The sequence below is a fragment of the Crocuta crocuta genome, unplaced genomic scaffold (assembly GCF_008692635.1).
Source record: "Crocuta crocuta isolate KB4526 unplaced genomic scaffold, BGI_CrCroc_1.0 scaffold10, whole genome shotgun sequence".
Lineage (NCBI taxonomy): Eukaryota > Metazoa > Chordata > Mammalia > Carnivora > Hyaenidae > Crocuta > Crocuta crocuta.
In genome coordinates, this window is record NW_027527551.1 from 168,952 (window position 1) to 182,380 (window position 13,429).

General features: G+C 36.7%; 1 protein-coding gene across 1 annotated transcript in view; it reads right to left on the reverse strand.

Annotated features, from left to right (window-relative positions):
* Positions 1-467: 467 nt before the first annotated feature.
* ERO1A (endoplasmic reticulum oxidoreductase 1 alpha) overlaps positions 468-13,429 on the reverse strand; it is a 50,589-nt gene continuing 37,627 nt past the window's right edge. The window contains exons 14-17 of the mRNA XM_077769051.1: positions 13,086-13,155; positions 8,364-8,450; positions 8,142-8,275; positions 468-1,192 (exon numbers count right to left, since the gene is read on the reverse strand). Coding sequence (XP_077625177.1) covers positions 1,132-1,192; positions 8,142-8,275; positions 8,364-8,450; positions 13,086-13,155 — 352 coding nt within the window. The 3' untranslated portion in view covers positions 468-1,131. The remainder of the gene's footprint in view (positions 1,193-8,141; positions 8,276-8,363; positions 8,451-13,085; positions 13,156-13,429) is intronic.

Sequence of the window (13,429 nt, forward strand, 5' to 3'; positions counted from 1 at the left end):
GAAAGATCTTTATTTACACTGGAACTCAAAATGATTCCTTATCCTAAGGCTTACTGTATTGTAGTTCCACTATTTTTTCCTGAAAAAAATTATTTAAGAAAATTATTCAGTATTACACACTGAAGTATTTATAAGGTTTAAAGAACATGATGCCTGGAACGAACTTTAGGAAAAAACAGTGTATGTCTGTATATATACAGAGAGAGTATGAACGATGAAGCACATGTGAACAATTAGTGAATCTGGGTAAAAGAGTTCTTTGTAGTATACTGGAAACTTTTCTGTAAATTTGAAATCATATAAAAATAAAAAGTTTCCCCCAAATTTTATTCAACACTAGGTTAAGTATGAGGAGAATAAATATATAAATCTATTCAACTTTTCACAATATTTAGAAATCCCTTCTGTCTTTGAGTTGGCATTGTATCTTTCTAGACACCAAAAACAAGCCAGTCAAAACAGCAATATAATTCTAAAACGGATTTATTTCATACCAATGTACTTTTTGGGTTGCCGGATAAAACACAGGACTCCCAGTTAAATCTGAATTTTAAATAGGAAATAAAATTTAGTGTAAGTATGTCCCAAATATTGCCTACAGCAAACATACATTAAAAAATGAATCATTTTTTATCTGGAAGGCAAGTTTAACTGGGCATTCTGTATTTTTATTTACTAAATCTAGTAAACCTCAATGTATTGAAAAATTTTAGGCTGTTAATTATGGATTATTTATGAGCCTCCTTAGCATTTTCCTATAAAACGCTCAACATACCGACCATAGCTATATTTATATTACATCTTCTTAACACAAAGTTCTTGAGACTTACAACAACATTTACTTAGGTTTAACATATATGAATTTGATAATCCTGAATTTATTCCATGTTAAACTTTAAAATTTATACCACATCAAAGTATTACTTTTACTCACAATAATATTATACACAGATTTAATACAATTTTAAAAAATTGTCTACTTAGAACAATATAATTCTCCTTTTATAAAAGCAGCTTTATATAAAATGTTTGGCTTAAGAATGTCATTGCTCATATGCCTTTGAATGAAATTCCACTCTTTGGCCTTCAAAGTTCAGAAACAGGCACATTTCAACTTGTTTTCAGTTTTCTTTAATGAATATTTTGTAACAAATTCCTGAAGTTTTCTAATTCTTTCACACTTGTGGAAATTCTGTAAACAAAAAAAAAATTCACTCAGAAACTATCATAGATACCTTTTCTCTGTTATTCAACTCTGCATTTTTAGAGCACAGAAAAATTTTCAAGTAATTTATATCACTAAATTTAAAGATGCATCAACCACTTGGTCAACTTTAATGTATTTAGTCAATTTTGAAGTACCTGAGTTCTTAATTTGATGTGGTAAAACTAAGATAATATTGCCCTGAAATTTATTAAAGTACTGAAAACTTAGTATTAAAGTTTTAAAATACAGAATTATAAAGTACACACACTAAAATACTTAAGCTATTTAAAGGATTCATAAGTATATTCACATGCTTAGCATTTATAGTGCATAAGTATAAATTATATGAGCATTAAAATACAGATTTTATTTTTTATTTATTTTTTTAAATGTTTTTATTTATTTCTAGGAGAGAGAGAGAGAGACAGCGTGAGCAGGGGAAGGCCAGAGAGAGAGAGACACACAGACTCCGAAACAGGCTCCAGGCTCTGAGCTGGCAGTCAGCACAGAGCCCGACGCGGGGCCCGAACCCACGAACCGTGAGATCATGACCTAAGCGAAAGTCGGCCGCTCAACCGACTAAGCCACCCAGGCGCCCCTAAAATACAGATTTTAAATATGCATAAGTATATGAATAGTGAAACTCATCAATATTCCATATTTAGTAAATACACAAAGAATCAACGCTTTTGGACGATAGAGAATGATAGTAGTAAATGTGTGACCAAATTGTTTTCACTGCTTTTTATAAAAGTTTGATTATTATTTTAAAGTATATTTTATTCTGCTCTCCACCATGAAAAAAAAGTAGCAGGGAGGGAGGCAAGATGGCAGAGAAGTAGGGAGCTCTGTACATTTCACTCGCCCCCATCTCTCAAACGCAGAAGGCCTGAAGCCATAGGAACCCTGACAGAATCCAGGAGTTTGGGAGGAAAAGGAGACAGAGTCCACTGAGAAAACAACCTTACAGGTGTGTGAGTGTGAACTGGAGAAGATAAAAATGGGCCGCGACCCAGAGCCATGGTGGTAGGGGAGGGAACCCCCTTTGCGGGGAGCTGCAGTGAGTTGAGGGGAAAAGAAAGAGTGGCTGAAACTGCTCACAGAACTGTCCCTGTCCCTGGAGAAGAGAAAAACCTCAGCTCGGGACAGAGAGTGATCTGGTTTCCAGCTGTGGTGATGACTTTGAGCTGATGCCCCTGTTCCAGGAGGCACGGGGAGAAACTGTTCCTCTGCTCTCCAGCTTGATCTGGAGGGGAAGCAGCATGGCCTGAAACTGCTCCACTTCTCTCCTGGCTCGATCCCCAGTGGGGGAGCAGCTGGCTTGAAACTACTTGGAAGACTTGGCCTATGAGTTTATATTTCGGGCGGTATCAATAAAGTGTACGGGCTAAGATCTGGAAACAAGGCATGGCTTGGGACATAGAACCCGGCCCACCTTGGCTACACCCGCAGCACAGGGAGATTGGACCCAAAGGAGTGATTTGCAATGCTTGGTTTGAGAAGGGACTGGGGCTCCGCCAATTTCCTCCCCACAACCACCAGGGCGGAACCTCAGGGAGCGGCCCGCAGGACGCAGTGGAGGCTATGGCCTGCCTACACCAAACCACGGCCATCCCCGCTCCAGAGCTGCTTTTCTTTTACCAGAGCCTGGGGGCAAGACCAACATGGATGCACTGCGGTGATTAATTCTAGATCAATTCTTACTATTCAGATATATTTTCCCTTGTCTCATTCGTATCCCTCCCCTCTGCTGGACTGGGTACCCTAGTCACTGGCTTGCTTAAACAGTCACATTTAATCCATTCTCTAGATGTATATTCTACACGTCCACCACCACCTTTCTCTCTCTCTCTGTCTGGAGTAATCAGACTATATAGTTTCTCTGAGTAACATGATCTTCCTTTCTTTCTCCTCGCCTCTTATCATATTCTCTACTTTCTCTGAATTAAGCCTCTTAGTCTCTCTGCCTGGTCATTGTCCAATTTCGCTTTCTCTCCGCCCTGTCATTTCTCTCTTTGTATATGCTCTACCATCAGCACTGCATACACCCTGCTCTTTATTTGTAGCTGGGAATTCTGGTTTTATGCTTTTAGACTGTCCTTTGTCGTTTGGGGCTTTTTTTCTTTTTTCTTTCCTTTTTTCTTTTTGTTATTTGTTTTTCCTTTTTTTTCCTTTTTTTCTTTCTCTTTTTCCTTTTCAGTTTGCTTGCTTGTTGCATTTGTCTGTGTGTTTGTGTGCCTTTGTTCCCTGTGTGTTTGTCTGTCTGTTTTCTTTTCCAGGGCTAACTCAAGAAGCAAGCCAAAGTACACACAATGGAGAGTCCCAAATACCACTACGAGTAGGGAAATAAAATAACCAAAGTCTCAACAAGAGAGACTAAGAACACTTCCTGAACAGACAGGCCCTGGACAGTCAAAGAGCCTTCTTTAATACAGCAGTACTCAGAGGTGCAGAGTGCATAACAAGCTTTTAAAACTAACAAGAGACAGAAAGCTAGCCAAAATGACAAAACGGAAGAAATCTCCTCTAAAGAAATTCCAGGAAGAAGTGACAGCTAAATAATTGCTCAAAACAGATATAAGCAACATAACTGAAAAGAATTTAGAACATTAGTCATAAAATTAATCGCTGGGCTTGAAAAAGGCATGGAAAACATCAGAGAAACTAATGCTACAAAGACTATAGAGCTTAAAAATAGTTGTGATAAATTAAAAAATGCTATAAATGAGATGCATAATAAAATGGAGGCATCCAATGCACCGATTGAAGAGGCAAAGAGGAGAAGAGGTGAACTGGAAGACATAATTATAGAAAAAGAAGAAGCCGAGAAAGAGAGAGATAATCTGATCCAGGAACACGAAAAGAGAGTTCGAGAGCTAAGTGATACAATCAAACGGAACAATATCCATATCATACGAACTCCACAAGAGGAAGAGAGAGGGAAAGGTGCTGAAGGAGTCCTTGAACAAACTATAGCGGAGAACTTCCCCAATCGGGGGAAGGAAACAGACAATGATATCCAAGAGGCACAGAGTTCGATCTTCTGCACGACATATCATAGTGAAACTGGCAAAATATAAGGACAAAGAGAGAATTCTGAAAGCAGCTAGGGAGAAAAGGGCCCTAACATACAAAGGGAAACCTATCAGAGTGGTGACAGACCTATCTACCGAAACTTGGCAGGCCAGAAAGCAATGGCAGGAAATCTTCAATGTAATGAACAAAAAATATGCAGCCAAGAATCCTCTATCCAGCAAGCCTGTCATTCAGAATAGAAGGAGAGATAAAAAGTCTTCCTAAATAAACAAAAATTGAAAGAATTCATCACCAACCAGCCCTACAAGAAACCTTGAGGTGTACACGATGAGGGAAATGTTGCAAGGAACGCAAGGAACCAGAGACACCACAAGCATGAATCCTACAAAGGACACATGACTCTAAACCCATATTTTTCAATAAGAAACCTGAATGTAAATGGACTAAATGCCCCAATCAAAAGACATAGGGTAGCAGAGTGGATAAAAAAACAAAATCCATCTATTTGCTGTCTACAAGAAAACTCCTTTTAGATCTGAGGACACCTTCAGATTGAAAGTAAGGTGATGGAGAAATATCTATCATGCTACTGGAAGTCAAAAAAAAAGCTGGAGTAGCTATACTTATATCAGACAAACTGGACTTTAAATTAAAGACAGTAAAAAGGGATGAAGAAGGACATTACATAGTAATTACAGGATCTATCCATCAGGAAGAACTAACAATTATAAATATCTACGCACCAAATATGGAAGCACCCAAATACATAAAAGAATTAATCACAAACAGAAACAACCTTATGGACAAGAATGTGCTAATAGCAGGGGACTTTAATACTCCACTTACAGCAATGGATAGATCAACTAGAAAGAAAATCACTAAAGACACAATGGACTTGAATGATACATTGGACCAGATGGATTTGACAGATATATTTAGAACTCTACATCCTGAGACCATGGAATTCACTTTCCTCTCAAGTGCACATGGCACATTCTCCAAGATAGATCACATACTGGGACATTAAGCAGCCCTCAATAAATATAAGAGAATTGAGATCATACCATGCACACTGTCAGATCACAATGCTATGAAACTTGAAATCAATCACAGGAAGAAGTCTGGAAAACCTCCAAAAACATGGAGGCTAAAGAACACCCTACTAAAGAACAAATGGTACAATCAGACAATTAGAGAAGAAATTTAAAAATATATGGAAACAAATGAAAATGAAAATACGACACTTCAAACTCTATAGGATGCAGCAAAGGCAGTCCCAGGAGGAAAGTACATTGCACTCCAGGCCTATTTCAAGAAATTAGAAAAAGCACAAGTACAAAATCTAACAGCTTGCCTAAAGGAACTACAATAGAAAGAGAGCAACAAGAGCACCCCAAACCAAGCAGGAGAAGAGAAATAATAAAAATCAGGGCAGAAATAAACAGTATAGAATAAAAAAAAAAAAAGTTGAACAGATCAATGAAACCAAGATTTGGGGTTTTTTTCTAATTTTTTAAAATGTTTTCTTCATTTCTAAGAGAGAAAGAGGCAGCATGAGCAGGGGAGGATGAAAGAGAGAGGGAGACAAAGAATGTGAAGCAGGCTCCAGGCTCTGAGCTAGCTGTCAGCACAGAGCGCGACATGGGGCTCAAACCCACAAACCATGAGATCATGACCTCACCCAAAGTTGGACGCTTAACAGACTGAGCCACCCAGGCACCCCAAGAGTGTTTTTTTGAAAAAATAAACAAAACTGACAAACCTCTAGCCAGGCTTCTCAAAAAGAAAAGAGAGAGCACCCAAATAGAAAAATCAGGAATGAAAAGGTACGTATTACAACCAGTCCCTCAGAAATACAAACAATTATCGGGGAATACTACGAAAAATTATATGCCAACAAATTAGACAAATTAAAAGAAATGGACAAATTCCTAAACAAACACTCACTACCAAAATTCACATGGGAAGAGATAGAAAATCTGAACAGATCCATAACCAGTGAAGAAATTGAATCAGTTATCAATACTCTCCCAACAAATAAGAGCCCTGGGCCAGATGGCTTCCCTGGGGAATTCTATCAGACATTTAAATCAGAGTTAACACCGATTCTTCTTAAGCTATTCCAAAAAATAGAAATTGAAGGAAAACTTCTGGACTCATTCTACAAAGCCAGCATCACTTTGATTCCCAAGCCAGACAGAGACCCACCAACAAAAGAGAACTACAGGCCAATATCCTTGAAATATATGGATGTAAAACTCCTCCACAAGATACTTACAAATTGAATTCAACAGCACATTAAAAGAATTATCCACCATGATCAAATGGGATTCATTCCTGGGTTACAGGGATGGTTCAATATTCACAAATCAATCAATGTAATAAATCACATTAACAAAAGAAAAGGTAAAAACCATATGATCCTATCAATAGATGCAGAAAAAGCATTTGACAAAATACAGCATCCCTTCATAATAAAGATGCTCGAGAAAGTCGGGATAGAAGGAACTTACTTAAACATCATAAAAGTAATCTATGAGAAGCCCTCAGCTAACATCATCCTCAACGGGGAAAAACTGAGAGCTTTCCCCCTGGANACAGCATCCTACACTGTTGGTGGAAATGTAAACTGGTGCAGCCTCTCTGGAAAACAACGTGGAGGTTCCTCAAAAAATTAACATTTAAACTCCCCTATGACCCAGCAATAGCACTGCTAAGAATTTACCCAAGGGATACAGGGATGCTGATGCATAGGGGCACATGTACCCCAATGTTCATAGCAGCACTCTCAACAATAGCCAAAACATGGAAAGAGCCTAAGTGTCCATCAGCGGACGAATGGATTAAGAAGATGTGGTTTATCTATACAACAGAATACTACATGGCAATGAGAAAGAATGAAATCTGGCCATGGGTAGCAACATGGATGGACCTTGAGGGTGTTATGCTTAGCGAAATAAGTCAGGCAGAGAAGGACAGATACCATATGTTTGCACGTGTAGGTGGATTAGGAGGAACTTAACAGAGGACCATGGGGGAGAAGAAGGGGAAAAATAGTTGGGGAGAGGGAGGGAGGCAAACTATGAGAGACTCTTGAATGCTGAGAACAAACTGATGGCTGATGAGGGTGGGGGAGAGGGGAAGGGGGGTGATGGGCATGGAGGAGGGCACTTGTTAGGATGAGCACTGGGTGTTATATGGAAACCAACTTGACAATAAACTATGAAACAAAAGAGAAAAAAAGTAGCAGAATTCTCGAACTAAAACATTAAGTTTCTGTGTACTAGAGAATAGTTTTGAAGGTCAATTATTTCAAACTCAAAATATTAAGTCATATTTTTAAAGTGAAGAAATGTTATCCTTAGAAAATGTTATTTCTATAAATCTTTCTATTCTCTATATATGATAGGCAGCAGGAAATGCATCTATACCTAAATTTTGTACTCTAAGTTCCTTATTTCAAGCTTATCTTCCAACCATTTTTACAAAAATTAAAGAATTATTAACCTTTTTACATAATGGCAAATCCACAAAGAAATTCTATATGTAAACCTATTTTGAACAACATGATTTTTCCAGGACCTCTAAAAAATATGTGGGCAGCACAAAAACTACTTTTAAATAAATAATTAGAAAATGTATACAAATTCAGTAAGATGAATATCAAAGTCCAATCAATAAATTAATCATAAGTATAGCAATCTATAGATAAAAGTAAAAAATATCATCTAAGGATCATGTGTGCCTAGATAAAGCATTTCATAAGATCACAGAATTCTGTAGTAAAATGATTTCACTAAAAAGGATATTCCTCATCCAGTTTTATCTGACAGTGTGTGTATGTGTTGCCTTAGACTTACTTGGCTAACAGAAACAATTTCAGTACATTCAAACTAACCTTCCAAATGCATTAAATAATGATACTATTTCTTGTCGGGTTAGATGGAATTCATAGCTTGGTCCACTTTCTGGCATATTTGCTATCAGTTTCTCAGAAAACAGAATCTTCAGAGCAGTACCCAAACCCTGAATCTATAATAGAAATAAGAAAAAAGGAAAAGTCAGAAAATTCTATGTGCACAGAATAAATGAAAAATACGACTGAGCTAGATTTACTTACCTGAAGCTTTCCCCAGAGTCGACATTTAAAACAACCAACACAATCCATGATTCTTGAAATATTTCTAAAATGCAGTCGAAAGTCCTCCTAAAAACAATTTAATGAGATTGTATTTAGATTTAGCATGTAATCAAACACCAAGTGTTTCCTGACACTTGGTGAATATGCCCAGCACCGTGGTGGGGACTAGAGGGAACTGAAAAAGGCGAAGAGAATTAAAATCCACATTCACTGAGCACCTCCTGCATACCAGAACCTACACACACAGTTTCATCTTATCTTCCCCGAAATCCAAAGGTAAACGTTATTATAATCTATGAATTAAAAAAACAAGGTTCCAAGAAGTTAGGTTGCCTAAATTCCCATCTGCAGGAAACAGCAAACATAGACCCTGGCCTGCCTGACAGAAACTAAACCATCTGCAAATATACATAAAGTTACAAAGGTAACTGAGTTGAGGTGTTCTGCTTTATGTGATTATTAACTATATGTAAATATCAGAGGAAGGGGACAGGGGTAGGATGTCTTCATTTACCAAGAAAGGGAAAAAAGGGGCACCTGGGTGGATCACTTGGTTAATATCCAACTCTTGGTTTCAGCTCAGGTCATGATCTGGTGGTCTGTGAGTTCTAGCCCTGAGCTGGGCTCTGTGCTGATAGCACAGAACCTGTGTGGGGTTCTCTCTCTTTCCCTCTCTCTGTCTGCCCTTCCCTCGCTCACGCTCTCTATCTCTCAGTCTCTCTCAAATATAAATAAATAAACTTTAAAAAAAAGAAAGAAAAAAGAAAGGGAGGAGGATAGAGGAAGGGAGAAATTTCAAAATTTGGCTTTATAATAGTTAAAGCCATGCTTTTTGGTATTAATTAGGTAAAATAATCAGATAATTTTATTATTAATAATAGGTTTTATTTCTAAATGTTTATATTATCACACAAAAATATACAGAATATAGTGAACATCCAGGTATGCGTCACCAATCTTTAAAAGAAACTATCACAAGTGCCACGGAAACCTCTATGTATGCTTCCAACGTCCTATATCCTACTCTCTATAATTATTCTGAATTTGGTGTTTATTGTTCCCTTTTTGGTTTTATACTTTTAATACATAGGAATATGTATTAAATACTTTAATACTGAGGTATTATGTTGTTTATAATAGGACAAAATTAATCCAGGTCATCCAGAAGTAGTATATGTCCTTAAGGAATAAGTAAAAAAGATGGGAAACCAAGAACACATCCTACTTTTACTCCAATGGAAATTATTCCTTAATCTGCCAAGTGACTCCCTCTGTCCTGGACTTATACTGGAATCACAAGCTTTAAGCTGGAAATCTGACATACATTTCTGACTGAATTTCCATTATACCAATCAGCCTACAATTTGAGGAGCATGTAGCACTTCTCTATTTTTAAATGTGATAAACCACATACTGCGCTCAACCAGAAGAGAACAGGACCAAAGATTTAAAAAAATTTTTTTTAACATTTATTTATTTTTGAGAGACAAAGTACAAGCAGGGGAGGAGCAGAGACAGGGAGACACAGAATCCGAAGCAGGCTCCAGGCTCTGAGCTGTCTTAACAGAGCCCAACGGGCTCGAACCCACAAACCGTGAGATCATGTCCCGAGCTGAAGTCGGATGCTCAACCGACTGAACCACCAAGGCGTCCCAGGACCAAAGATTTTAAAATGGGAATAAATCAGCAAAGACTGGAACCCATTATTCAAAGTAGTATATTCACAGTTTATTCTGAGGATAGTTCTTCCCCAGATGCTTTGTTCAGCTTGAGACTTTGAAATTGGTGTAATATATACAAGAATTTTTTACAGGATCCCAGATCTTGTTATCTTTATTAATATAAATTTTGTAGTAATTTAATATAAAGCCCATATTATTAATAATATTACCATTTGTTAACAATATTCTACATCTTGTGTTTCTGTACCTTTGGACTGAGATCAGTAAGAGGTAATCTGAATTTTAGACCTACTTTTCAAAAATATTTACCCAGTAATATTACTTTAAGTAAATTTTGGTGATTTAAGGTTTCCTTTCAACATGTGTTTTGACCTTGAATTAAAGAAAAATCACACTTTTAACAATAATAACAGCACAGTAAAATTATTCTAAAGCAGATGTTCCCATCCTACAAGGTGCTGACCTCTGGAGGGTTTAACAATTATAAGGGCCTACCAAATACATATGTAGATAAGCATTGCCTACTGACAGAATAAAGAGCTCACAGTATGCACTGTAAATTTCCAAATGAATTTAAATGTTATGATCAATAAAACACAACTTTTCCCTAAAAAGTGTTACCAAATGCATTTTAGCCTTTTGGTAAGTATATTTTCACAATCTACAGATACTAAAAATACTACTGTCATAGGGAGAAGTTAAACGTTTTTAACTTTAGAGACTCTCATAGTTGGAAAGGTTGGAAGCTTTTGTTCTAAAAGACTGTGCTTGCTTTTGTGGACACCTCAAGTCAGTATCTGAATCTATGTTTGTTCATTCAAATACTTGAATGCAGCAGCTCTTGAGTAAATCTTTGTATGACATACACAGAGCGTAAGCATGGTTGCTTACAGTAGCCAAAATAACATTGCAAAATTAAAGCCACGCACAAGTGCTTAGTGAATTTACTATGCCAGAACCAAATAAATAAGCTAGAAATTTACTAGATCAGACCAGGGGAAATTTTCTGTGGACTTCACAGATATCAATGTCCAATAACCTAAATATATTCCAAAGTTATCTCAGATTAGAAAAATTTATGATCCTTAAAATAACCAGAACCTAAATCACTTATAAATTCTCCTTGTTTACGTATGCAGCTTTTGGGCCAGCACCTAAAATTATAGTTGGTGAGTAGAATGACCAAAACATGCTGTGATTATATACTGTAATTTATATACAGTGAAACCAACTGACCAAAAAACAATTCTCACTCAATCCTTCAATGTTTTAAAAGCTTTGAAGTGAGATCCTACTCTATTTTGAGTAGGATTGAACACTAAGTAATTTTTTTATACAGCCTTCTGTTTCTAACCATACATCGACAGAGTATAAAGCAGATGAAATTTTTTGAGAAAGAGGAGGCACAAGTGAGCGAGGGGCAGAGAGAGAGAGGCAGAGAGACAGAATCCCATGAGGGGCAGAGAGAGAGAGAGAGAGAGAGAGAGAGAGACAAGCACGGCTCACTCCAAGCAGGGCTTCAACTCACCTGATGTGGGACTTGAACTCACAAACCATAGATCATGACCTGAGCCAAAGTCAGATCTTTAACCTACTGAATCACCCAGGTGTCCAAGATGAGATTTTAAAATGAATTTATACATACCCAAAATTAATATAATACTCTATATTAATTATAAAAAATGAAACTTAATGTGACTGTTCAAATTCATTGTGTTCACCATAAACTACTTTGTTAAAGTAACTCTCTGACGTGAACAAATTTTCTTGGTTTTTTACTTCTTTAAGGAATTCAGAAATCTAAATTCTGAAAAAATTCTGTTACACTCCATAGGACCTCAAAGCTGAGTGTTTCAGAGTTTTGATAAAATTAAAACATTATGAGAAATATTTCTAATCTGCACAATATAAAAAGAGTTGATGCCAAAACACGCTCCAATACACCAGCAAGTATACTAAAAATAAGAAAGACAGTGAAAATAGTAGAAAAAAGTCTTTTTACAGTATCTTCCCCCTCACTTTTAAGTTCCTGGAAGCTGCTTGGGAGGTTATATAAGCACTGAAGCATGTATTTCTAGCAAGAATGTGTTCAGTGGGAGGTAGATGGAAGGTCAAAAATAACGATTATTTCACAGAAAAAAAAAGTGCAGAAAGTATTTTGTTTGCAAACTGCATAAAATCAGGTTCTTTTCCTATAGAAAAAAACAAAGAATAACAAAACAGAGGAATATTGCCATCAATATTCTGAAGAAATCAGATCCAGCCCAGAGCTCCTCAGGGCTACCTGCCTTTACTTACCCATAGCTTTGTAACAGAACAGTAACATAATTTTACTTGAGTCCCCAAATAAACTGGAAGCCTGCTGAGGGTAGAAGCTGTTCCTTCCTTTAATGACAAGAATCCTATTTTGCACACAGTGAGTGTTTGATAAATCCTCCAAGTAATATTTTATATTTGTAAGATTTTGATGCAAATATACACAAAGATGGTCTCTGCATGAACTAATACTCCTATTAAGAGACAATCCTTTTATAGGGTATCATGTCCTTCCTTCCCGTGGCTACATGCTGGCCTTCCTAAATACTTTAATTCCTGCTGAATGAGATGAACGACAAACACTGTGCCCTCTCTTCCTAAAGACGATCTTGTACTTTAACCAAAACCATTTTCAGAATTCTCCTCAGCAAAAGACTAATATTGTCATTCATGCTCTAGCATCCCTTTCCCTTAATTCATAAGTTCTATTTGCTACAAGATCATCAATGGGAAAGCCATCTGTAAAGTGTGCGGTGACACACAGATTTCAGTCGGTGACTTTGAACACAACACAACTAGCTGTTAAGCTGACCTGCCTTTGGACTTCCTTTTTTGGAGGAAAAGAAAGATTTTGACTCTGGCTTTCCTTATAATTTCATATTTATATAATAAGATTTATTGTTAATTATAAAAACATGAGCATATATTCATACCTGCATAAGAGTTTGAAACTAAAAATTAAGTTAAAGTATAAAATCGTTACCTTTAGTTTGTTTGCTTCTTTCTTATCCCCAGCAAAAAACGAATTCTCATCAAAATGCAAAGGAAATGACCTGCATTTCAAAACAGAGAAGATTCATTTTCAGGTACTATAAAATATTAAAAGTCCTGCTAATATTACATTTTACTGGTTGGTGATGATTAATATAATTAAAACAGAGTAGAAAATATAGTAAAATCAACACTCTGCTGCCCCAAAACAAATTCTTATCCTCAAATCTAAAACAACTACATAAAACAGAAGTTTGGCCCCAAACCCAGTCTGTTCAACCAAATATGAAAATGTTGGTATCAAGTATGATTCTTAAAACTAAAAACTTGTGGCTT